This window comes from Giraffa tippelskirchi, chromosome 12 (genome assembly GCF_054371585.1).
Source record: "Giraffa tippelskirchi isolate mGirTip1 chromosome 12, T2T-mGirTip1v1.2.pri, whole genome shotgun sequence".
NCBI classification, from domain to species: Eukaryota; Metazoa; Chordata; class Mammalia; order Artiodactyla; family Giraffidae; genus Giraffa; species Giraffa tippelskirchi.
In genome coordinates, this window is record NC_137286.1 from 119,668,273 (window position 1) to 119,693,741 (window position 25,469).

A 25,469-nucleotide genomic window follows, 5' to 3' on the forward strand; every position below is an offset into this window, starting at 1 on the left:
TGACTGAGCAACTCACACACAAAAAGCATTCACAGTTTTTCTCTGTTCCTAAGAATACTAAGTGAAATTCTATGAAAGTGACCTATAGACTCAGGTGACTAACAGTGTACAGCATTCATATAAGTACTGCTGAAGAATTTATCAAACCTGCCAACTATGCTTAGAAGATGAAGGCTTTGAAGCACAGATGATTCAGGAACAAGCTTTTAAAATGATCACTGGGAAACCAAAACACAAGCCAGGCAGGAATTTCCCAATTAAATTTTGCTGTTGTTTGAACTACTATATAACTTACATGTGATTTCTGTTTTTCTGTTAAGTTGTAAATGTATAAAATTTTGTCTATGAAAAACCATTTAGTTGCAGTTTGAGTTATGTTAGACCTTTAGAATAAGTATATCCTCACTCATTAATTCTGACTCCATATTAGCTAAGTATACCCAGAAAGTGTCATCATTTGTAGCTACAGGAGACAGTCAGAAGGTGAAAATAACTCTTAAACTTTAAATATTTGGGACTTATAGAAAGAGCACCATTCTCAAACCTCACACATACTTTTCCCTATTCACAGCAAATGAGTTGGCCAAAGTTTGTTTCCAGCATCTTCCTCATATTTACCCTTTATTGTCCAAATAGCATCCTGCTCCTCGAACCTTCTACATTTTCTATTTAAAACAAGACACTGTTAATCATACATTCTTTTACTGATTAAAGGAAAAGCTCTTAATTCACTTTGGAGTAAAAGGTTCTGTGTTCTTTTTCATGTATCATATGATAATGTCCTGTTTTTTTTATAAAGGGAAGTTGGGTATCAGCAAGTGGGGAAAGTTTTTCTGGCTGCTTGGTAACATTTAACCAGCTTCACAGCAAACTGGGTTGAAATCTATGGAAAGATAGGGTAGAGCTTGTGAAAAAAAGTGTTAGTTGCACAGTCATGTCTGATTCTTTCTAACCCCATGGACTGGGGCCCATCAGGCTCCTCTGTCCATGGAATTCCCCAAGCAAGAATACTGCAGCAGGTAGCCATTCCCTTCTGCAGGGGATCTTCCTGACCCACAGATCAAACCACGGTCTCCTGCATTGCAGGCAGATTCTTTACTGTCTAAGCCACCTGGGAAGCCCAGAGCTTATTTATAACTTATTAAAGGACCTAGTTCAGGCCTGAGCCTTCTGCGTACCAACCCTTCCCTTGTATCCTAAGCTTTTCCATAAATATAAAAAATTCTTTGCAGTAAACTGATTTAATCTTCAGTCATGCCTGTTTTTTCCTGATGATATTGTTAGTAGCCCAGATTAAGATTACCAAGGTAAACTGAAGTTATTTTATGAAAGTCATTAAGACAGAAGATGAAAATAACATTGTTTAGAAAATATTCTGATTGTACAGATTTATGTAAAGATGTTTCTAAAAATGCTGACTGGTTTCAAGGATCCTAAGAATTCTATTTCTGAACAGTCTGTTTTATAAATGCTTATTATAAATGCCTAATCTTGTATCTTCAATTAAAAAAACCATCCTATCATATACATTATTTGTTAACATTATATCCATCAAATATGGATTTGAAACTAAAACCATAAATCTGTAAGTTTAACTTGTTTTAAAATCAAATACGTTTTAAAAAACTAATAATACAACAGCATTAGTAACTATCTTTATTCTCAAATTGATAAAAGCATTTAACATATACTTTACAGTATAAACAAGTTCTATGCATTTTGCTTATAAAGTGACAGAAGTATTTCAAGCATTATATAATTCAATTTGTACAAAAAGTAAATTTCCAAGTAAAGCTTTGGTTAGTAGAATTGATTACATACTGTCAAATCCATTTTCCAAAGTTATTCAAAGAAAAAAGCCTTATCCACTAACAGTTATTTCTTGTACAATCCAAGCTTTTTTACTGTTTAGTAAGAGGGAGGAATATATAATAATTGCTTTTAATTTCTGTATCTAGATCAGCCTTTTTTCTTCTCATTTACATGTGGTCAGAATACCATCACTTTTGAAAGCACAAATTATGTAGAAAATCACTTTTATTCTTAGGAAGGTAATCTATTTGAAAAATAGATTCATAAGACTGTTGGCTTCCATATCTACCAAGGTGCTTTCTAAGTTTCAAGCACTAACATATTGCATTGGGGGTAAATCACTTCTAATTTCTCCTAGGAGGGTAATGTCTAGTAGCACTAGTGCTCAGAATCAAAGTTTATATAATACCTAAAAAACTAAATATAGCCCCAAACTTAGTATTTTTACAGTTTCTACAATGTATGGATTACCTTATTGATATGAAAGTAGTAAAAATGCTCCTTAACTTAAATAATGTAAAATACCACTGTAACCAAATTAACAATCACAAAACAGACATTTTTCTATTAAAATTTTCCAGTCCACTGAGCAATATTTACTCAAAAATGTGATTATGAACTTAAATATATGCTTTTAAATTTACTCTTTATGCTGAACTGTACATTGGTGCTCCTTTTGTAATTTTTTGAAAATTCTACTTACATAACTATGTAATTTGAAAATGTAAAAATGAGCCATCACTAAAATTCACTGGAGACTAATATTCTTTCATGGAAACAATTTATAAACATTTTTAAGTTCTACCTTTATTTCAATTTGGTTTTTTGAAATACATAAGCTTCTCATTTCAATTATTATATAATGCTTCAAAACTAGTTTAAACAAAGATAAACCCAAGAAGAACCAGTAAAGCATTCCTTACTTTACATATGATGCCCCAAGTGCCACATACATGGTAATGTATCACAGAAAAAGAACTGATAATAGTTTAGCAGAGTATAGAGCAATCCTAAAAGTTTACACAAAGCGAAACACTGCCTCCCTTCTAGTCCACTTATTTTCCTTTAATTTGATCTTGGCTCTATTTATTATCTTTCTGTAATAATCCCTGTGTGACATTTATCAGTTTCTTAAGTGTTCCAATTAACTACATATACCTCTTTAAACAGCTCTGCAACATTTTAGAACATTCAGCCAATCTTTTTCTTGAGTCAATATATCCTACATTTTTCTCACAAAATGCTCACTTTCCTGAGCTATATTAAACACCTTATAACAGGTGTATGTATAACTGAAGACCCTAAAATGTCAAGTTTACATTTTTTAAAAAATGCATAGAGAACATTTTGGAAAACTTATTAGTACTTACTTACTAGATATTACAATGTATAGGATTTGTTTCCTTCAGACTGTAAAATGCTTAATCTTTATTTCTGGTTATTACTTTCAGATCTGAATCCCTTTTTAATTATTGGAGATTTGATTGCTATTAGATAGAGAAATAGACTAAGTTTTCTGACCAAAGCTGGTTCATGGGTCTTCCAAAATACAACCCTTTTATACTCAATGAAGGTATCAAATTTCTATGCCACAAAATAGAAGAACTGTATCAGACCTACAGGAAATAAACTTTTATATAATACAGTATGTTAAAATTAAGGTGCTGTTCATCATACCCTATGTCATCTGGCCTTTACCAAGTGGGCATCATGTCTGGAAACCACACTCTGCCAAGATGCTTAGATACTTCCCAGTGAATCTGCTCCAAACTATACTTTTGGTCAGGAATTAATACTTCTTCCATAATGGATAATTGTGACAGGCGGCCACCACACATCTTCACAAACTCAACAAAGGCACTACATGAGACTTCACATTCCCCTAGTCCAATAGCTGACAAATTTTTACAACGTTCTGCAATGCGAATTAACTCTTCATCAAGTGGCCGTAATCCATTAGCACACACTACTAGTTCAACTAGTCTAGGGCATGTCATTCCCACACGGCCAAGCACATCTTTGCTTACTGATCTCCCAAAGTAAAGATGGGTGGCAGGTATTTCATACCGAAAGAATGGATCGAATTCCTCTTCATATAAAAAAAAATACATCACTAAGTTCACTTTGGGTGAATGTCTGATGAAAGCATCCCAGCTGCTCTTCTGAATGGTATGGAAGTGAGTCTGCCCCGGATTCTCACTGACAACATCAATGCGCAAATGTTCTAATCGAACATGTTTTTCAGAAGATAAAGCAAGCAGTAATTCATCACTTAACAAGTGGTAATTCAGGGCCAGTTCACGTAAGCCGTGACACTGATCAGCCACACAAAGGATACCTTGGAAGAAAAAAGACCCAATTATTTATAAAGTTTTGTTCATCATCTGTTCAAAAATGTAATTAAGTACATGTCCTACAATAAAATTTCACATTTGCTATACAACTTATAAAAGTTTAGGTGCACTGATTGAACCCGCAGAAAGTCATACACACAAATTTATTTGATCACTGAAAAGAGGCTAAAAGTCATTTTCTGACGTTCAAAAATCTAATCTTAATGAAAAAAATAAGATAAAATCATATATAATGATTTATATTAACAATATGAAATATCTGAGAAAAATTTTTAAAAAGATTTCCATCAAATGAGCAGTTTTAACTACTAATACAAGCTAGTCAAATTTCTAAAAAAAAAAAAGATACTGAGGTATCACTAGATGAATGAAGAGAAAACTGCTCAGTTAACATTAATGGAAATATACTTTATGATTTTTAAAGCTCTAACATTCTCAGAAAGCTCTTAACCATTCTTTAACTGGTTCCTTATACTTCAGGCACTATGCTTCAAAACTACCCAAAACCCCAAGCAGGAGCAGGTTTTACCAAAGGTTGGTTTCTGATTTCTGAAGTGGCCTACTGTAAGACTCTGCCCCAAAGAGACACCCTGATACTACTTGATAAATGACAAACTCGAGCCATTTCTTTCCTGTGTTTAGAAACAAGGATAGGAAACAAAACATACAGCGTATGATCTACTGTTTATGGTACAAGTATGACATGTCAGGTACTAGATACATTATCCCACAAGTACCCCCAAAAAAATCTAGAAAAATAAGTAGCTTTTCTATTTTAAAGTTGAGTCAGCTAGCTAAAGATAGCCAAGCTGGAATTCAAACTGACTGGGTGACTCCTAAGTGCATGTGCTCACCTACTGCCTAGAAAGTGACAAGACAGAGGTCACCAGTAAGCCAAAGCTTTTACACAGCAGTGGGAGGAGAATGTAGGCAGTGGAATCAGTGCCGTGATAAAATGAATCACCAGTCCAAGAGAGTCACCAGAGAGGGAGGGAAAGACATCTGTGCTTCACTATTCAGCTGCCAAGCTTCTGTTCTCCACAAGGTATGTATATATACTCTGAAATAAAACCTGATCACCCAAGTTAATGTGAACACATCTCTCTTCTCTGCAATCACATAAAGCCTCATCTAAAAAGAAAATAAACACACGGGTAATGGTAAGCAAAGATGCAAATGAAAGAAACTTTGAGGTATCCCTTAATAACTACTAAAACAGTTGTGACAGGCATGATTCTAAAAGTTGTCCTCAAGAGGTCATGCCATAATCTCTGAAAACTGTTCATGTGACAAGGTGAGCACTCCCGTGATTATGTAGTGCTATAAATAGCACAGTTAGCTGTAAAATAAGGTTAGGCGATCCTAATCTAATCACATGAGCCCTATAAACAGTTTCCTCTGGTTGGCTGCAGAAGAGGAAATCAGATTCAGAGCTTCTGTGACTCAACAGAGAAGCCTAAGCCATGCCTCCAGCTCTTACCTAAAGAACTGAGGTGCTAAGAAGAACTGCTAATGAAACACTGCTAAATTTGTATTTGTTAATTATGCAGCAATAGAAAACTAACACACAGTTACAAGTGTTTAAATATTTAACAGAAAACAGTGACAAAGATAAAACTGATAACATTATTACAATTCAATAATACAAATAACCTAATTACACCATAAGCAAAGAATCCAGATAGACATATCTCCAAGGAAGATGTACAAATAGTCGATAAGCACAGGAAAAGACATCTGAGAAATCAAGAAAATACATATCAAAACCACAGCAAGATACGAGTTTACATTCACCAGGATAGCCATCATCAAAGACAGATAATACACGCTGATGAGGGGTGGAAAAGTTGGAGCCCTTAAACACTGCTGGTAGAAATGTAAAAGGACACAGCTGCTTTGGAAAACAGTCCAGCAGTTTCTCAAATGGCTACATGGAGTTACAATATGATTCAGCAGTTCTAATCGCTGTTATATACGCAAGAGAAATTAAATGATATGCCCGTATAAAAACCTGTATATAAATTTGCATAGCAGCATTATTCGTAATAATCAAAAGGTGTAAACAACCCAAATATCCATCAACTGATCAACAGAAAAATATGGTTATTATTCATAGTGGAATATCATTTGGCAATAAAAAGAAATGAAATATTATACATGCTACAATATGGATGAACCTTGAAAACATAAGGCTAAGTGAAAGACAGCCAGTCATAAAGGACCACATGTGACTCCATTTACATGAAATGTCCAGAATAGGCACATCTACAGAGCCAGAAAGTAGATCAGGGACTGCCTAGGACTGGCTGGGCTCATGTTTTGGAGGGTGACAGCTAAGCGGGACATAGCACCTTTTGGGGACAGTAAAAGTGTTGACTGTAGTGATGAATGCACTGTGAACTGTATCATATGTGAATTACATAATTACATTTCAATAAAGCTATTACACTGGTGGTGGTGTATAAATTCATCCAACTCATTTTCGAAAAAAACACAGCAAGAAACATTAAAAAAAAAAAATCTAAACTCTTTGACCTAGCTCTTCCACGTCTTTATTCAATTTGACCAAAGGAAGGAATTAACAGAAGTAAACTATGTGCAAAATAGTTCATTTTTTTAATCAAAGCAAATAGTGGAAACAAGTTAAATATTCAACCATAAAAGAACTATGAGGCAAATGTTGGCCTATCAACAGGAAAGAAAACTAAGTACTAAATGTTCATTAGTTCAGCTGGTAATTACTGAGTGTCTTATATATTAAGAACTGGTGCTAGGATGGTAGAGTCAACAGGAAGAAAACATCCTTATCCTAACAGAAGGCCAGCAGACAATTAAACAAGAATGCTCTGGGAGTGTTAACAAGGAAATCAGGGAAAAATTTCCAGAACTATCACAGACCTACAGAATTAGAAGGATCAAGTGAAGGCAAAAGGCAAGTAGACAAGGAAAATGAATGGTTATTTCCTGTGCAAACACTCACACATGGACGAAAACACAAGCATTCTAAGAAATGAAAGGAACACAACACCCAATATGTAAATAAGAGAGTATGTCAAAGACTGAAACCCAAGAGAGAGACAAGGACTAGATCATACAGGACACCTTGTCAGCCTCAGTAAGGAGTTTGGATCTTACGTAAAGCATAGTGAGAAGTTTTGAAGGAAACTGGAGGTAAAAAAAAAAAAAAAAAATCAAATTTCTATTTTAGAAAGATTACTCTGGGTGCTACCATGGAAATCAAATCAAATTAGAAAAGAGCAAGGCTGCAAGTTAGGAAATCAGTTAAGAGGGTACTCACAAGGATACTCACTGAGCTAGTCTAGAGATGATGGAAGGCCGAGTGTGTTAATTTCAGCTGCGTAACAGAATACCAAAGGCAGAGTGGCTTAACAATAAACATTTATTTCTCCCATTTCTGGAAGCTGGAAGTCCAAGCTCAAAGAGCCAGCATGGCTGGGTTCTGCGAGGGCCAGAACTCTTTCTGGCTTATAGATGGCCATGTTCTTGCTGTGTCTTCACATGGCAGAAAGAGAGACCAGATATCTTTCCTATTCTTTCTTAGAAAGGCACTAATCCCAAAGAGATTTCTCCAAATAACTCCCAACCCATTTTCAGACACCGTCAAGTCACACTGGGGAGTAGGGCGTCAACATGTGAACTTGGGCAGGAGGTGAGGAGAACGACACAAATTCAGTCCACAGCACAGAGATTTAAAGCCTAGTGTCGGTGACGGAGTCGCCAGACTTCAGTGACTACAGGGATGTAAAAAGTAAGGGTCCAAGAATTCAAGGATGTCTGTTATGTCCCTGATAATGAAACAAGCAGTGCCATTCACTGAGATGGTAAAAAGGGTGAAGTAAGAGATTTCAAAAAGGGGGAAGGACAATCATTAGTCTGACATACCACGGAGATAGTCTAGAAGCACTGGGTCATTGGCAATTCAACACATAGCTTTGGAGTTCCAGAAACACTGAAGTAGGAGGCGTTAACATATAGAACATAACTGAAGCCACTGATGAAGATGACACAGCCTGGAGTTTACAGAGTGAAATAATAAAGGGCCCAGTACAAAACACAGGGAGACACCAAAATTTAAGGCAGGAAAAGAGAAACTAGCAAAGGAAACAGTAGGAACAATCAGAGAGGAAGGAGGAAAATCACAAACCGTCACAACAGAAGGATGAGATGGAAGGGGTGGGGGAGGCTCAGACAGGGGTAGATAAATGTACACTTATAGCTGATTCATGCTGTTATACAGCAGAAAGTAACACAGCACTATAAAGCAATTATCCTCCAATTAAAATTTTTAAAATAAATGAAAAGAACAGTCACTGATGTCAAATGGTACTTAGAGGTCTGGCAATAGACAATTGTAAGGACTGTATGAAATGGGAAAAACTGTCTGATAAAAATTGAACTGAAAAACTGTTCAGTGAAGAAAGCATAGAAAACAGTCCTTTAATTTCAACTTAGAGAAAGAAACTATCTAAATATGCAAAATACGAACAGAAAGAATACACACAAGTGTTAAATCTGGCTGCTGTCCATGGGGTCGCCCAGAGTCGGACACGACTGAAGCGACTTAGCATAGCATGCTTATATTCTTAAAGAATATTACAGGTGTTCTCTCTTTCCCAAACAACTAATCCAAATGCCATTCAAGCTTGGTAACATCAAGCAAGCTTATACTATGAGAAGTGATATATATATTTAATAAAAATAAACGAACATGGGATGTACCACGATAAAGAAAATAATAAACTCAGTTTCACAGAGAAACCAGAGACCCAAAGGCTCTCATACAGTGTGGTAAGTACTACAGGTTACATTCAGAGTGCTCTGGAGACAGTAGGTGGGGGCTCTAAACCAGACAGGAGGAGGAAAAAAAGTGGAACACATGAACTAAATTTTGAAGGCTGGACTGGAGTTAGCCAGATGAAGAAATGAAAAAAAATTTTTTTAAAGGTATTCCTCAAGGTACAGTATACTGACCAAACACATGTACAAAGAACTGTCATTATCTAGGACTCAAATAAAAGCTCCATGTGAGTAAAAGGCAAACAAGCTTTAATGCTACTCCTCCATTTGATGGGCTTTCAGCTCCAAAACTCCACTTTGGAAAAGGTTATCTTGCAAAATGTGAGGTAATGACTTCAGCACAACTCTTCTCTATGTCATGAAACAAAAAGCAATTATGAGATTGCTTTGACTCAAAACTACCCTATTAGCTCAACCACAATTTGAGAAAAATCTACTTCACCAAAATGGCCATCTCAGGCTGACCTCATACTGTCCCTTCCTTTTAGTTTTTTAATTTATACATTTTCTGGCACAGGTTGGACACAAACTGCCAAATAAGATTAGAAAAGTTGAAAGTAAGTGTCTAGGTTAAGAATGCTACAGAATTTATGCTACTGTTTACATTAAAAATATTATGCAATAGAGAGGAAATAAATCCTATGAACCTACCTTCAAGGTTAATAATCATTAATTCCCCTTAATTTGATACACACAACAATACATTTTACTAAACTATCTGGCAAACCAATAACACACCTGCTGGAGAGACATGAGGACAGCTGCTCATTTTCAGCAGCTTGAGCGTATCGCTGTTGTTGGCCACGAGGACTTTGAGGGAGGGGTCATCTACTGGCGTGTCATCTATCTTCAGCGAGGACAAGGATTTGGAGTTTACAAACACAACCGTCAGTGCAGAGATAAAGTGAGACTGAAAAAAACCATTAAAACGTTGCTTCAGTTTTTACAAATAGAGAATTGAAGGGTCTTCATATAATACATATATAGTTCATCTGAACCCTAATGATGCATTTATAACTGTTTTGGGGTAGCAGCAGCCCCTCACTCTGTTGAGGGAATATGGTAGGATATGGTAAAGAGAGGTGACCTCCCGTCATCTTTGTGAAGGGTCTTTTTATCTGGAGGAACAAAAGATTTCAAGCCTCAGGACAGGTCTCTCTGAATCACAACAGTCACTGGTCAGTAAACAGAGGAACTGTGGAACCCTGAATGAGAACGCCTCTCAGACACTTCACACCACCTTCTCTCAAAACCCTGCTCCAGTGTATTTTAACACCAAACTGCACTCTTTTTTGGTGACAGTAACGACCATTAAAATAGTAACAGCTATTAGCATAATCATCAAAAATTAAAGTCAATGAACTTAGAAGCTATATAAGACATTCAGAATATGGAAGCTCATATAAAACTTGACTCTAAAATAATAAAAATAACTAAGTAAAATTCCAAACTTAAAACTCCTTCAAATATGTTAAATTATACTATTTTCAAAGCTATTTTAAGGTATTTTTAACACATGTGTACCAATTAATAATTTACCCTTTATTATATAATATTCTATATAATAATTATAATATCCTGTTGGACACAGAATCTGACCTAAAGGAACCATTGTAGGGAAACCAGAATTAAAGCACAAAGTATGGGACTCTGAATCAGAGCTAATAAGCCATAACCAATGGACTCACTACATCAGTGAAAGAGAGAAGGGCAGGCTAGTAGCCAAGAAAGTACAAGAAACATTATCTTCTTGGTCACATTTCCTAAATTACTTTTTCCTATTGTGGTTAAATAACTATTTAAACTTTGATTAAGTAACTGTTCAACAACTTAAATGTTAACATCTTTCTAACTTGATTTCCATATCAAATCCAACTGTATCTTCTACAATCGCACTACATTAGTGTATGCATGACTCCATCTCTGCCTTCCTTTTTCCCACTTCCCTCAGAGTTAGCTCTGGTCAAATACGCTTCTTTCATGTTCTGTTCAGTTTTCTCAGGATTTCCAAGATGTATCAACAGCCTATTCAATCTTCTACAAAAGCCATAACAGGAAAAGAAAGAAAAAGAGCATAAGCATCCTATGCTTACTGAATAAGGAAGCAAGCAGTCCCAGATGCACCCTTAGTTCCCCAAACCAAAATGACATGAAAGTACAATATTAGTACTAGATATGCATAATGATCATCCTGAGTAATAAGAAAAAAAGGAAATTATATCCAACATACCTTATAGCATGGTATATCCTATATATACTATGTGTTTGCTTTCTAACTACAGCATGTAATAGAAAAATCAATTCAATGATTTCATTTCCCATATGAAGCTTAAAAAGGCACTACTATACCATGTAACTCGGTACCTCTTAGAGTGAGGGCCTTGAATCATTGTAATCAGAACCACCTGGACAGCTCTTAAGAAAAAGAAATCTGGGACTAGGAATATCCAAAGTTTAGAAGCTTCAAAGATGATTGTTATGCATATTCAGTTTGAGAACCACACGACTGAACTCATGTCCTCAGAATCTGAAAATGTTGACACAAGCAGACTCTCGCCCATTTCCCTTATTTTACACGAGGAAAATAATTTATCTCAAATGTACCTTATTGAGACTTTGAAATCAACCTGTGATATATCTGTTACTGACATTCCATTGAACAACCTGGGTTATAATATACATTCAAGCTAGTAACACAGACATAACTCAGATATTGTGGGAATCGGTTCTGGATCCCCACAATAAAGCGACTATTACAATAAAGCAAGGCACACAAGTTTTCAGTTTCCCACTTCATATAAAAGTAATGTTTATACTATGCTATAGTCTATTAAGTGTGAATAGCATTACATTTAAAAAAACAATGTATATTCGTTAATTAAAAGATACTTTATTGCTACAATATGCTAACTATCACATAAGTCTTCAGCAAGTTGTAATCTTTTTGCAACAGTAATGTCAAAGATCACTGATCATAGCTTACCATAACAAATATAATAATAATGAAAAAGTCTGAAATACTGCAAGAATTACCCACATGTGACACAGAGACATAAAGTGAGAAAATGCTGTTAGAAAAATGACATCAACAGACTTGTTTGACACAGGGTTGCCACAAATCTTCAATTTGTAAAGAACACATTATCTGTGTAGTGCTGCAATAAAAGGAGGTGTATGTCTTCCTCAATCACCCTAGTAAATTAAATGATTAGATGTTTAAAGAGGTGTCTATATTTTAGTTTGTGGTATACTCTGATAAAACCTTACAATTTATTGCTGGATACTAACCTACAGAGTATGAGCTAACATACACAGGGACTTCAATAGTTGCCTTTCTGAAAATGCACACTTATTTTTCTATTTTAAGAGAATAATTATTAGAGAAAGAGACTATTTCTAATCACATGCAGGAGCAAGTTAGAACATATATGTGAATATAAAATTTATATGAATATAAATTTCACCAAAAAAAGTTTTCTTTAAATAAAATCTGTAAATTAATCCTAACTGTACTAATATTAACTGTGCTCAAGAAGCAATCTTTACACAAGAAACAAAAGATTTTCTAAGCAAGCTCCATCCGTTCTTTATACTGGCACTACTTTTCTTTGACTATAATCTCACCAATCTGCTCTGAAAGTCCAAAAAAGAGCATCTATTGATATATGTATCTTTTCTTCTAACATGCTTATACTCGGTTTTACTTAGTCTCTTTCAGTATTTCATAGAGAATCCTCTGCAAATTCATTCACTGCTTAACATTACTCAAAAAGAAGCACAAAGTGATTCAAAAACAGGAAAAGGTCTCTAAAACATCGTTTAAGACTCAACATTCTAAATAGTAACTGGTTTTTCAATATATACACACCACTTTTCTTATATTCTCACTGTAAGTGGAAGAAATGGGTAGGGTTTCCCTGGATTTCTCAGTAAAAACTAATAAAAAAAAACAAAAAACAAAACAGCAGATACCTTTGGTAAATCCATAAAGCTTGGCCGAGCCGTTGAAATAAGCCCAAGTGTTTTTAAAGAGCAGTTCACAAGTTGTGATAATATATCACAAGCTGCTTCTGCTGATTCTTTGCTGCTGTCCACCTGGGAAAAGAAACCTCCGTTACACGTGAATATGGTCACATTTCTCTGTGTACATTTTAACTTTACAAAAGCAGAAAATACAGTTATTAGTTTACTGCATTATAATTTAAAGAATTAATATTTATCCTTTCAATCATCTACCCTCACATACAATGTCAGCCTTTTCTGAATCCCCCTGAAAAATTATAAGGGCAACTGTCAAGACTTAACTTTGACCGTGATAAGATACTTACTTAATGTTAAAAGGACTCAGCTATGAAGTTGATTTATTCCAAATGCACTATAAAACCTAGTGTAAACATAAGTTTATAATCATTGAAAAATAATTATATATTTGGTAGTGGATCATATCATACATGTAAATACAGTGCCAATGGTACAAACACTTCAAAACAAACTGAATGAGTATTTACTCAAAGAGATTCAGGTAAATCACAACCTGGGATTCATCATTAATGTTATTACTTGAAACATGAATGTTAAGTAAAATGAGGGCCTCCAACTAGTCAAGCACGAAAATCTGAGCCAAACGAGAAGCACACATACCCTGCGCCCATACACTCTTCTGCACAGACCTTTCCTGGGGGGAAGGGAAACGGGACCAAAAACTACTTAATGATATCAGGAGCTCTTCTTTCAAAAAGGAAGTTGTCCCAGGCTATAAAGCATCTTAAACAGAGTTGTTAAAAGTAACATCATTTCTTTAATTTCCAGATTGATGTATGTTAGCTTAACCCAAAAATATTCTGAAGATTCTGCTGTAAAACTGATGCACTGATTTACATTAGTTTCAGAGCTATTTTTAACTGCTCTTGGCTGCTGCTGCTGTAAGTCGCTTCAGTCGTGTCTGACTCTGTGTGACCTCATAGATGGCAGCCCACCAGGCTCCCCCGTCCCTGGGATTCTCCAGGCAAGAACACTGGAGTGGGTTGCCATTTCCTTCTCCAATGCAGGAAAGTGAAAAGTGAAAGTGAAGTCGCTCAGTCGTGTCCAACTCTTAGCGACCCCACGGACTGCAGCCTACCAGGCTCCTCCATCCATCGGAGTTTCCAAGCAAGAGTACTGGAGTGGGCTGCCATCGCCTTCTCCACTCTTTGGCTAAGTTTTTCTATACCAGTGGTTCTTTTGAGAACTGCTGTGGGCCTGAAAACAACAGCAACATCATCTGGGAACCTGTTAGAAACGCACACTCTCATGCCCAATCCAGACTACCTGAATCAGAAACAGGGACTGGGGTGGGGAGGAACTCAGCAATCCTTGTCTTAAGAAGCACTCCAGGCATTTCTGATGCACATAAAGTTTGAGAACCATGATCCTACATTAATAACTCTGTCTACAAGACTCTTTGGCCTACAGTCAGTGATGAATTAAACACAAATATTATCAGGAGAGCTCAGAAGGATCTTGGGGTGTGTTTCTGCAAATCAGAAATTTCCTCAGAAAAATAAACAATCCCTAAAAAAAAATGCTTAAACTTATAGGAGAAATGGTTTTGTGATGGTTATACAAGTTGGATACAGCTGAGCTGTGCCACGGGTTAACACTGAAACAGCCAATCCACTGGATGGAATTGGTCTTTAGACCTAGGAGATTAATGTATTATACTCATCTTGTTATAGGATTTACCATAAGAACACTTTTAGACAACTCAAAGATGACTGAAACCGAGGAGAAGACTCTTCAGGTTTCCTCACGGGCAGGTAAGGGACCGATAATACATGAAGAGTTCCTGGATTTTTGTCTGTTCTATCCTCCCACTATTCCCCCAGCCTTGCCCTCAGTGAGGGTTGAGACATAACATCCAAGTCATCCAGTTAAGTATTAGATATGTCCCAAATAATGCAAGAAGAAGGAAATGGCAACCCACTCCAGTACTCTTGCCTGGAAAATCCCATGGACAGAGGAGCCTGGTAGGCTACCGTCCACGGGGTCACAAAGAGTCGGACCCAACTGAGCGACTTTACTTACTTACTTAAATAATGCAAGGGATGTTTACACTAACAGTTAGCCACAGATTATCTGAAATCCAAATGTAACTAGGCATCCCTTCTTTTTATTTGCTAAACCTAGCAATCCTTCACTTGGTGGTCTAAGTGTCTTTGTGCAGTTTTCTGGAAAGACCGCCATAAGACACCCAACCATTCCCAACACCAGGTCTCTCCTCCTCCTGTGACACATATGAGAGAATAAACAAACAATCTCCATCCAAAACAGAAGGGAGCAGACAAGACTTTAGTTTTGGCAAGGATCTCTGAGTTAAGAATCACTGCAATATCTGGGTTTAATTTGACCTGTTTAACATCAGCTGCATATGGCAAATCAGGTATTCATGTGTTACTTCAACAGTAATTACAGGATGTGTTAAGGATTTAGTGAACATATCCACATTTCATTATTTATCCTGAGAACAAAACATGACAAGCCTCTGTGCTCACACACACCACTGTGATTCTTTAAACCACTCTGAACCTCTCAAAAAGCAACCTCACTTCATTTATCTCATTACTGCCTAACTTCCAGTATGTCCCTGCTGGCAAAGAAAAGAAATAGTTCTCTTTGGCATCTTTCATGTACCTTTTTCTATTTGTCTCTAAAATATATTCATCTAAACTTTTTACATAGAGTTTCTATATCTCCCTTCTCTTTAAGGAACTCCATATCACAAAGCCACCAATAAACAAAATTCAGACTTCATTTTATTAAAACGCAGTTTTAATAAAAACCTCTACATTTAATATATATTTCTTTGGCTCAAATTTGTTCATAATAATTCAATGTGACAGTTTCAGTATATGATTTATGTTTACTTAATGACTGGTTCTGCTTTCAAGAAATTATGAAAATAATTTAAATTATTAACATTTACAATAAAATGGAGTAATTTATCTCAATACAGTTATTTGTGACAGCCTCTAAGGTACACAATTACTCTAAATCTTTAAGCACTTTCCCTAGAAAGGCAATAGTTTAAAGACATGAGAAAATGTATCAGTTTAGGACACAAAAGCCACTGCGTGCGTACATACTAAGTCACTTCAGTCATGTCCGACTCTTTGATACCCCATGGACCAGAGCCCTCAGGCTCCTCTCTCCATGGGGATTCTCCAGGCAAGAATACTGGAGTGGGTTGCCATGCCCTCTTCCAGGGGATCTTCCCAACCCAGGGATTGAACCTGCATCTGTCTCTTACATTGGCAGGTGGGTTCTTTACCACTAGCGCCACCTTGGGAAGCCCCCACAAAGGCCACCAAATACACTTTATTTTTAAAAAGAACAATTTAAAGTATTACCTTGAAGCTGACATATTGTAGATGATTTGAATGTCTTTTAATAATCTGTTTGATCAGCTCTGGATGTGTAGCTTTCAAATAAGATGTAGCTGGCTGATTCAGGTCAAATTCAAAACATCTCCACAAGTCAGGCATGTGAAACACCTGGTTCCAGTTGCGGCAAACTTGTGAAGCATGAGCCCGGTCAAGAAGAGGCAAATACTTAAATACTTGGAGAACAATGTCCTGAAGGAGATTACCCCAATCACAAGTCTGAGAATGCTCACTTGTAGTCCGCAGTCTCTTGGATCTCTCGGCAGTACCTTCTTCTGATGAATCACGACCACTATCTCTTCCTCCTCCTCGTTTCATCCTATTCAGAAAAAAATGCATCATTCTTTTTCTGTACTCAACTTTTCAATAGACACAAATCCAAAATTCATTCTTCTGTCACTGAGATGTGTACACGTGGCTATAAATACAAAACATAAACATGCAGGAAAACTGGACCAGACATTCAAGGAGAAGAACGTCAAAGCAAAATATAATAAAAAAACACCAGTAGAGACTAACTGCCATTTCACAACCTTAAGTCTTTGGCAGGTGCTTTTAAGCATGTGTATTTGCACTGTACTGTGTGGGGGAGAAGTTTATCATAGCTTTGAAACCAAACCAAGCATTTATATTTCAAAGTTGTAGTCAACTATAAAGAAATACAAAAGACAACCTACAGGGACATTTCCTCAAGATTTCTTAAAAGTCATTTAAGGATACTGACTGTATCTGAGTTTCTGAATTCATGGCAGACAGAGCCACAGGAACGTTCAGAGAGGATCTGAATGAAGTCTTTGACAGATCTTTCCACAGTGAGTAGCCTGTCATGTGTGTTACTGCCAGACCCAATCTTTGCCTAAAACGAGCAAACTCACCTCTACTGTGCATAGTTTGCTCTGGAATGTGGCTGCTTCTTCCAACACTTCACTAGCTGTTGCAATGTTTTATCCAAGTTGTATTTCTGAATGACAGGTGAGTGTTTATTCTGTGTATTGGTACTCCCTTCATTCCACTTAGTTTCTGGTGGTGTAAAATAGGAATGGAATTTCCAGGCAAGAATACTGGAATGGGTTGCCATTTCCTTCTCCAGGGGATCTTCCCAACCCAGGGATTGAACCGGCGTCTCCCTCATTGCAGGTGGATTCTTTACCATCTGAGCCTCCAGGGAATGGCATAAAATAGTAATGTGAGTAAGGAGACTGGGTTCTGGAATTGAACTCCCTGGCTCTCCTTCTCACTGCTTATGTGGCTATTAACAAATTACTCGACCTTCCTGGGCTTCAGTTTGTAAAATGGGGATAACAGAAACACACTGGGATCTTGCGAGGAATTAAACAGCACTAGGGCTTTTGAAAGGAGACATCAATGACTGCTGAACTCAGGTATAGGAAAGTAGTCTTGTATTAAAAACATTAAAGTAGAAACTGAGGTTCCAGCCAGAAGGCAAACAAGGATCCTAAATTTATTTTAACATGAAGTGTGTATGAGAATGTGTGAGAACACAAGCTCATGTATGAGAAAAACACATTGGAAATAGATTACCACATTAATACAGTAACTGTAATAGTGGGACTGTGTAATATTATATTCATAATTGTGGGATAACAACTGTGGTGGGATTACATAATGAATTTTTTTTGCCAATATGCTTTGTTAAACTTTACACATGCCTGTTAATGTCAATGAATTACACTGCAATCAGATAAAAGGTCTTGTTTTGATTTACTTTGAAATTTAAGTACTGAAGGCTCTAACTAAATGAGGGCAACTGCAGTCCACTCACCGGTACCTCTATTTAGTTCAGAGCCTGTGACTCTTTTGTCTCTAGAGAGCAGTTTCTGGCAGGTACAGTTTGGATTTAGAGTCACATCTTTTTCACACAGGATGGCTTGTAGCTCCAACTCCCTTCTCCTGGCACATCAGCACGTCAGAATTCTGATTCTTGCGTGGGACAAACGTACATGTGCCTGGCTCTCAACCAAATACGTCTCTGCAGACTCGTTCTTTCCAGTAGCTATCTAAAACTCTGAAGGAGGACTGGGCACAGAGGACCCTGGCTCTCATGCCTTTAAGATCAGTCCAGGAGGTCTTAGGACATGTGCAATAAACTGCCTATTCCTCATTACTCCTACTTCCAACTATACATTAAGTGAAGTAAATAATGTATATTCTACTGTGCAGAGGGAGAGAACGAGAAAACAAAGAATGAGAGGTGATAGCAAGAGGCTAGTTTTATGGAAGACTAAAACTTACATGTGAAACTAAGAATACATTTTTCAAATATGTTTAGAGAAAAGATAGTATAATCTATAATGTCATCTTTAGCATTAAAAAATATATATACTCTCCTAGGAATAATGTCTCACTAAAGGTTGAGATAACACTGTCATTATGACCCATTTTTCTGCTTTAACTTATCCTGAAGGCTTACTTTAATTTTAGCATACAAAATTTGGGTCAAAGAACAAAGAGTTTGCTACCCAGGGTTTATAATTTCTCTTCTGACTATCTAAAAGTACTCAGCATTTTGAGATACTGAGATTCAAAAAAAGAATGAAGTTATCTTTATAATTTCTACCCCTCACTACAGAATGTTGATCTTCTATTCCTGGAGAAAAGTCTTCTAAAACCAGAACTATTCAATTTAAAGATGGAATGATTCATACGGATATATAAACAAAAATAAAACAACAACCTTATTTACACAATTATCTTTGCTAATACATTGCTGATTCTAACAACAAATACTTTCTTTTGTTTATTGCAGCCTTGTTTTAAATAAAAGTATATTTCAATTATCTTTCCAAATGGAGTACAGAAAAAAAGCTGACCTATTAAAAGGAGGGCTTCCCTGGTGGCTCAGTGGTAAAAAAAAAAAAAAAAAATCCACCTGCCACTGCAGGAGATGTGGGTTCAATCCCTGGTCAGGAAGATACCCTGGTAGAGGAGATAGCAACCCACTCCAGTATTGTTGCCTGGGAAATCCCATGGACAGACTGCAGTTCACTGGGTCACAAAGAGCAGGACATGACTTAGAGACTAAACAACAGTCTCTAGCTGAACTAAATAAAGTCTTTAAACTGTCATATATGACTACTGTAATATGTCAGAATTACAGTATATAAAGTAACAACAAAAAAATTAAGACCAGATGCCAATACAAATGTCTCTGTATCACCCTCATTTATGTGTAAAAACATCAGATCATAGTGGGCACCTAAGAAAAAATTTTAAGGTCAAAACTTTCCCAAGACAATTCATGCAAAAATTTACACTGCCTTCAAAAGTATTTTATTAAATCTATTTACATATGAAGTTCTGCTACGAAGAAAGTTAAACTTAGAGCATCTACCAGTCTGCAAAGAATTTACGTCAGTGGACAACTTCTTACTTTTAGTCAAAGTGAAAACCCCTCTCACACTAGAACTTGAGTGCAGAGATGGATGAACAACCTCTCTTAGATTTAGGAGAGCACCCAAACTAGGCCGCTTAAACTCTGGCAGTTCACTTCAAAATGCGACTTTTCCAGGCCCCCTCAAATCGATGCAACCTGGGCCACTAAAAGCATTCGGTGAGCCCGATACTCCTATGGAGCATCAAAAAACAAACGAATGATGAAAGACTCCATCCTGATCAAGCAGCACAGAGAATTATGGTATTAACTCTTCACATTTCCATACACTCTGAAAGGAACAGTTACTTTGTTCATCAGATGAAGAGCCCAAGAGAACACTTGGCTATGTGCCCTTCATTGTTTTTTTAGTACACTGCGATCACAGTAATTTTAAAAGCTCATCTGTATTTAGCTCTAAAAAGCCTGTTTTGGCATCACATTTCCTTTCCGTTTATGCTCTACTTTGACTAATAGCAAAATTGACATGCATTCTTCGGCTGGAATACAAAGACTAAAAGGGTGCAAATAGACTGACTCTCAGAACTAAATGGTATTAGAGAGTGGGGTGGTGAAAATTGGCTCAGCGATCATTTGTAGATACTGGGAGTTGATGGCATTTTTATAAAGATTTCAGGAGAAGAAAAAAAAGATTCTGAAAGATCTGAGAGATTATATTGGACATGTTCAGCAACGAAGTAACTGCTTATCTCTAAGCACGGCGATGCAGGCCAATCACTTAATAGGCTTTTTCCTGATCCCTGTCTGCAACTCCACCTACAAGAGCTACTCTCGCTCAAAGCAGGCGCAAAGCTGCTCAGCGCAAGTTGACCAACTTTTCCACTTGGCTACGCGCCGCCGAGGTTTCACCTCCTCCCGCGCCACCCTCCTCGAATCGGCTTTCCCTGACTTGTCTCCCGCGCCCTATCCCGGGCGGTCTGTTTTGACATCTTAATGTCCCTCATTTCTCAAAGCCAGGCCGAGCGCGAGCCCTAGGGTGTCGGTCACCAGCCCCCGCCGAGGGTCACAAAGCCAGGCGACAGGCGCGGCGAGCCCCAGGCGCGGCGGCGGCGGCGTCGCGGGGAGGCGGCCGCCGGGCGCCGCGCACGCACCACGCCTCGACATGTTTTGAAGCAGGTTCGCGGGGCAACGCCCCCAAACAGAGTCCGGGCGCCCCGTCCCGCCCCGCACTCCCGCGGGGCGGCCCGCGCACTCTCGGGTCCCCTTGTCCCCCTCCCCGCCCACCTCCACGACCCTACCCGGTCCCGCCGCCACCGCGAGGCTCCGGCCCCGACCCTCCGCCGTTACCTGCTCCCGAGGGCAGCTTCCCCCACGCTCCACCCCGGACTCCGGGGGCGGCTGGTCCCGCGGCTCTCACATGAGGCCCCGCGGGCCCCGCGCGTCGCGCTCCCGCCGCCGCGGCCCCCCGCGCTCCGCCCGCATCCGAGGCGCTGGTCGCCTGGGGGGCGCCAACGCGGCTCCACCTTTGCGGCTCTGGCTGCCCGGAAAGAAGCTGCCCTCCTCAGTCTCGCGCCGTCCGTGTCCTTCTCCTGGGTCCCTTCGTCGCCGGGAGAGGGACGGCTTCAGGGAGCTGCAGCCACCGCGTAGGTTCTCTGCGCCGCGGCCCAGAGACAGAAACCAAAATGGCGCCCGGGCTCGCGGCCGCGCGCTTCCCCCGGCGGCGCGTCCCCGCCTGGAGGGCGGGCGCGTGTCCGCCGCGGCGAGTTCGAGGAGGATGAGCCGGGGGACCCGAAGGGGCCGCACCCACGCGGGAGCGCGCTCCGTCCCGCACGGCTGGGGGCCTCGGTCTCCTGGTTCCCCGGGGAGTGTCGGCAGCCTTCCTCCCCGAAACGTGACTGCGGCTTTTAGGTTTGTTTTTTTTTTTCCGTCTTGAAGCCGAACGTGGGAGGGTTGGAGCCAGCTAGATGCCTAAGAGACTCTGCGGTGGAAAGTGGAAGTTTAGGGAGGCGGAACAGCTGCAAGAAAGAAGGGAGAGTCTCTGGAGCGGGCTGCAGCTGGTTCTGACCGACGGATAAACAGTAGCTGCGGCAGCGGACACACCTCCGCGTGGGAGGCGGGGCCTCCGATGGCCACGCCCTCCCCGCGTCCCGGGAGGGGGTAAAACACAGCTTGTAACAATACGCACCAAATAGACCATGATCAGCGTACTATAATAATGTGCATCCTGTATACATAAGGTGTTATATGGCGGGGAATTAAAGCAGAATGGTGACGCTGTTAACGCTGGGATGACACGTGATATTTTAAAAATCTCCTTTATAACATAGACAGACTCTGAAATTTGTAAATAGCTTTCTGAAACACAGTGAGAACAGTGTAAGGGAGTAGATGACTGATAAAAGAAAACTCCGGTGAAGGCTTTTGTAAATAGAGGCATCTTTGTGTGTAACTGCTACCTGGTTAGCTTGTTTTCAAAGTTTGGATTTGGGGATACTGGGTTTTCTTAAACTATCCTTAGGTGCAAAATCTAACTTGAATCATGCACCATCCCCACCCACCTCAAAATAATTTTTCACCATAGATGTCAAAGATCTGCCCAGTGTGTAAGAGACTGGAAGGCAGTGAAACCCAGGCACCCCTACACTCTCCTACTCCCCCCAAAATTGAGCTAGGAAGGCGTGGGTAAAAGCACAGTAAGTCATTGTGGGAAAATGCCACTGTTTTTTGTTAAGGCCTGGCTATCAGATCAAAAGTCAAAGGGAACAAAGTCTCTAGCAACAAATAATGTGGCTGGACCTGCACTCCAACATTTTTTAGGTTCCTCCTTGACTGGATGAGGAAGGACAAGAGGAAGACTGGCAATGATAATAATTACAAGAAGAAACACAAGTCAAATACAGACATACTTATTTAAACTTACGTTAACAGAATAAACGATCAGCAAAACACATTAAACCAAGTCAGTCAACATGAATAGTAAATACTGTATCTCATTAAAACTTTCACACTCCAATTGTAGTCCCCTTTTAACACCTCATGACAGTCTCTTCTCTCCCTAAAGACAAGCCTGGGATCTTGGCACACTTTACCAATATCTAATGCTTCCTTTCCTTTCCTGTTACTGTTATTTAAATATTTTATTTTCCCTTTTTGATAAAAAGCAACTTGTGCTTATTTTAAAACTGGTCGAGGGCTTCCCTGGTGGCTCAGTGGTGAAGAATCTGCCTGCCAGTGCCGGAGACACAGGTATGAGCCCTGTTCTGGGAAGATCCCACATGCTGCAGAGCAGCTAAGCCCTTGTGCCAGTTATTGAGCCTGTGCTCTGGTCTCTGAAACCCAGGGGTGTGCCCGAGAGCCTGTGCTCCACAGCAAGAGAAACCACCACAATAAGAGCCCCTCACACCACAATTAGAGGGTAGCCCCCACTTGCCGCTACTAGAGAAAATTCTGCGCACAATGAAGACCCAGCACAGCCATAAATAAATAAAAAATCAGTGAATATTAAAATTTTTCAGTTGCAGTTTTCAAGATCGGTGACACCATCTGGGGAAGAGAGAGGGTGGCTATTGAGTAATCTGGTCCAGCAAAGAAGAATATTTTGTTACCAGCTCAGTTTAGGATTGTTGGTACACGTGATTAAAAAAAAACCAAACCAATGTTGAGTCAGATTTATTGTTTTTAAATTCTCCACAGATAATGTATCCCATCTGCTGGGATGATTGGGATAGGTTAGGTTATGTTGAGTAGTTCCTTCAATACCATCTTATAATTCTTTGTTTTGATGGCCTTCACAGTTTTTCAGTTCAGTTCAGTTCTTCTACATAGAGGCCTTCTCTAGCTCCCTTGTCTAAAGTTCAGTTCAGTCACACAGTCATGTCCGACTCTTTGCAACCCCATGAACCGCAGCACGCCAGGCCTCCCTGTCCATCACCAACTCCCGGAGTCCACCCAAACCCATGTCTATCGAGTCGATAATGCCATCCAGCCATCTCATCCTCTGTTGTCCCTTTCTCCTCCTGCTCTCAATCTTTCCTAGCATCAGGGTCTTTTCAAATGAGTCAGCTCTTCACAGCAGGTGGCCAAAGTATTGGAGTTTCAGCTTCAACATCAGTCCTACCAGTGAACACCCAGGACTGATCTCCTGTAGGATGGACTGGTTGGATTTCCTTGCAGTCCAAGGGACTCTCAAGAGTCTTCTCCAACACCACAGTTCAAAAGCATCAATTCTTCAGCGCTCACCTTTCTTTATAGTCCAACTCTCACATCCATACGTGATCACTGGAAAAACCATAACCTTGACTAGATGGACCTTTGTTGACAAAGTAATGTCTCTGCTTTTTAATATGCTATCTAGGTTGGTCATACCTTTCCTTCCAAGGAGTAAGCGTCTTTTAATTTCATGACTGCAGTCACCATCTGCAGTGATTTTGGAGCCCAGAAAAATAAAGTCAGCCACTTTTTCCACTGTTTCCCCATCTATCTGCCATGAAGTGATGGGACCGGATGCCATGATCTTAGTTTTCTGAATGTTGAGCTTTAAGCCAACTTTTTCACTCTCCTCTTTCACTTTCATCAAGAGGCTCTTTAGTTCTTCTTCACTTTCTGCCATAAGGGTGGTGTCATCTGCATATCTGAGGTTATTGATATTTCTCCTGGCAGTCTTGATTCCAGCTTGTGCTTCCTCCATCCCAGTGTTTCTCATGATGTACTCTGCATATAAGTTAAATAAGCAGGGTGACAATATACAGCCTTGACGTACGCCTTGTCTGATTTGGAACCAGTCTGTTTTTCCATGTCCAGTTCTAATTGTTGCTTCTTGACCTGCATACAGGTTTCTCAAGAGGCAGGTCAGGTGATCTGGTATTCCCATCTCTTGAAGAATTTTCCACAGTTTATTGTGATCCACACAGTCAAAGGCTTTGGCATAGTCAATAAAGCAGAAATAGATGTTTTTCTGGAATTCTCTTGCTTTTTCTATGATCCAGCAGATATTGGCAATTTGATCTCTGGTTCCTCTGCCTTTTCTAAAACCAGCTTGAACATCTGGAAGTTCGTTGTTCACGTATTGCTGAAGCCTGGCTTGGAGAATTTTAAGCATTACTTTACTAACGTGTGAGATGAGTGCAATTGTGCAGTAGTTTGAGCATTCTTTAGCATTTCCTTTCTCTGGGATTGGAATGAAAACTGACCTTTTCCAGTCCTGTGGCAACTGCTGAGTTTTCCAAATTTGCTGGCATATTGAGGGCAGCAGTTTCACAGCGTCATCTTTCAGGATTTGAAATAGCTCAACTGGAATTCCACCACTTCCACTAGCTTTGTTTGTAGTGATGCTTCCTAAGGCCCACTTGATTTCACATTCCGGGATGTCTGGCTCTAGGTGAGTGGTCACACCATCGTGATTATCTGGGTCATGAAGATCTTTTTTGTACAGTTCTTCTGTGTATTCTTGCCACCTCTTTTTAATAGGAGCACTGTTCCAGAATTTTGTAGAATGTTCCTCAGCTGGGGTCTATCTCTCGTTTTCTCATTCATGGTTGGACTGAGGTTATGAGTGTTTCAGAGGAAGGACACACATGGATAAAGTATCACTGTTATCATATCATATCATATCAAGGGTACTGTCAAAGGGTTTCTCTCTATTGATGCTAACATTCATCAGAGTTTGAGGTCAAGATGCTCTAACGTATCAACTACAAACTGGTACTTGCCATGGTC

The 25,469-nt window shown here is 39.1% G+C and overlaps 1 protein-coding gene and 1 long non-coding RNA gene across 6 annotated transcripts; one reads left to right on the plus strand and one right to left on the minus strand.

Annotated features, from left to right (window-relative positions):
• Positions 1-1,643: 1,643 nt before the first annotated feature.
• On the minus strand, positions 1,644-21,843 carry FBXL3 (F-box and leucine rich repeat protein 3). 5 transcript variants are annotated; one of them, XM_081550012.1, is made up of 6 exons: positions 21,102-21,843; positions 16,636-16,721; positions 16,370-16,533; positions 12,957-13,079; positions 9,723-9,894; positions 1,644-4,150 (listed from the first exon to the last, which is right to left on the minus strand). In XM_081550012.1, the coding sequence occupies exons 2-6, from the start codon at positions 16,718-16,720 to the stop codon at positions 3,507-3,509; spliced, it is 1,188 nt and encodes a 395-aa protein (XP_081406138.1). In that variant the 5' UTR covers position 16,721; positions 21,102-21,843; the 3' UTR covers positions 1,644-3,506. The 5 variants fall into 5 exon arrangements, with proteins under 5 accessions (XP_081406138.1, XP_081406139.1, XP_081406136.1 ...); XM_081550013.1 differs by having other exon boundaries at positions 21,053-21,103; XM_081550010.1 differs by having other exon boundaries at positions 16,370-16,721; positions 21,278-21,843.
• On the plus strand, positions 20,961-22,032 carry LOC145529486 (uncharacterized). Its single transcript, XR_014071280.1, has 2 exons — positions 20,961-21,397; positions 21,690-22,032. It is a non-coding gene; the product is annotated as an uncharacterized LOC145529486 (long non-coding RNA).
• Positions 22,033-25,469: the final 3,437 nt, after the last annotated feature.

What these genes read in the sequence shown, in the direction of transcription:
- FBXL3 (XM_081550010.1), bottom strand. Translation starts at nt 16,720, where the DNA reads ATGAAACGAGGAGGAGGAAGAGATAGTGGTCGTGATTCATCAGAAGAA. An exon ending in GCTTTATGGATTTACCAAAG is followed by an intron (nt 9,895 to 12,956) that starts GTATCTGCTGTT and finishes GGTTTTTTTCAG; the next exon opens with TCTCACTTTATCTCTGCACT. An exon ending in TCCTCATGTCTCTCCAGCAG is followed by an intron (nt 4,151 to 9,722) that starts GTGTGTTATTGG and finishes TTTTCTTCCAAG; the next exon opens with GTATCCTTTGTGTGGCTGAT.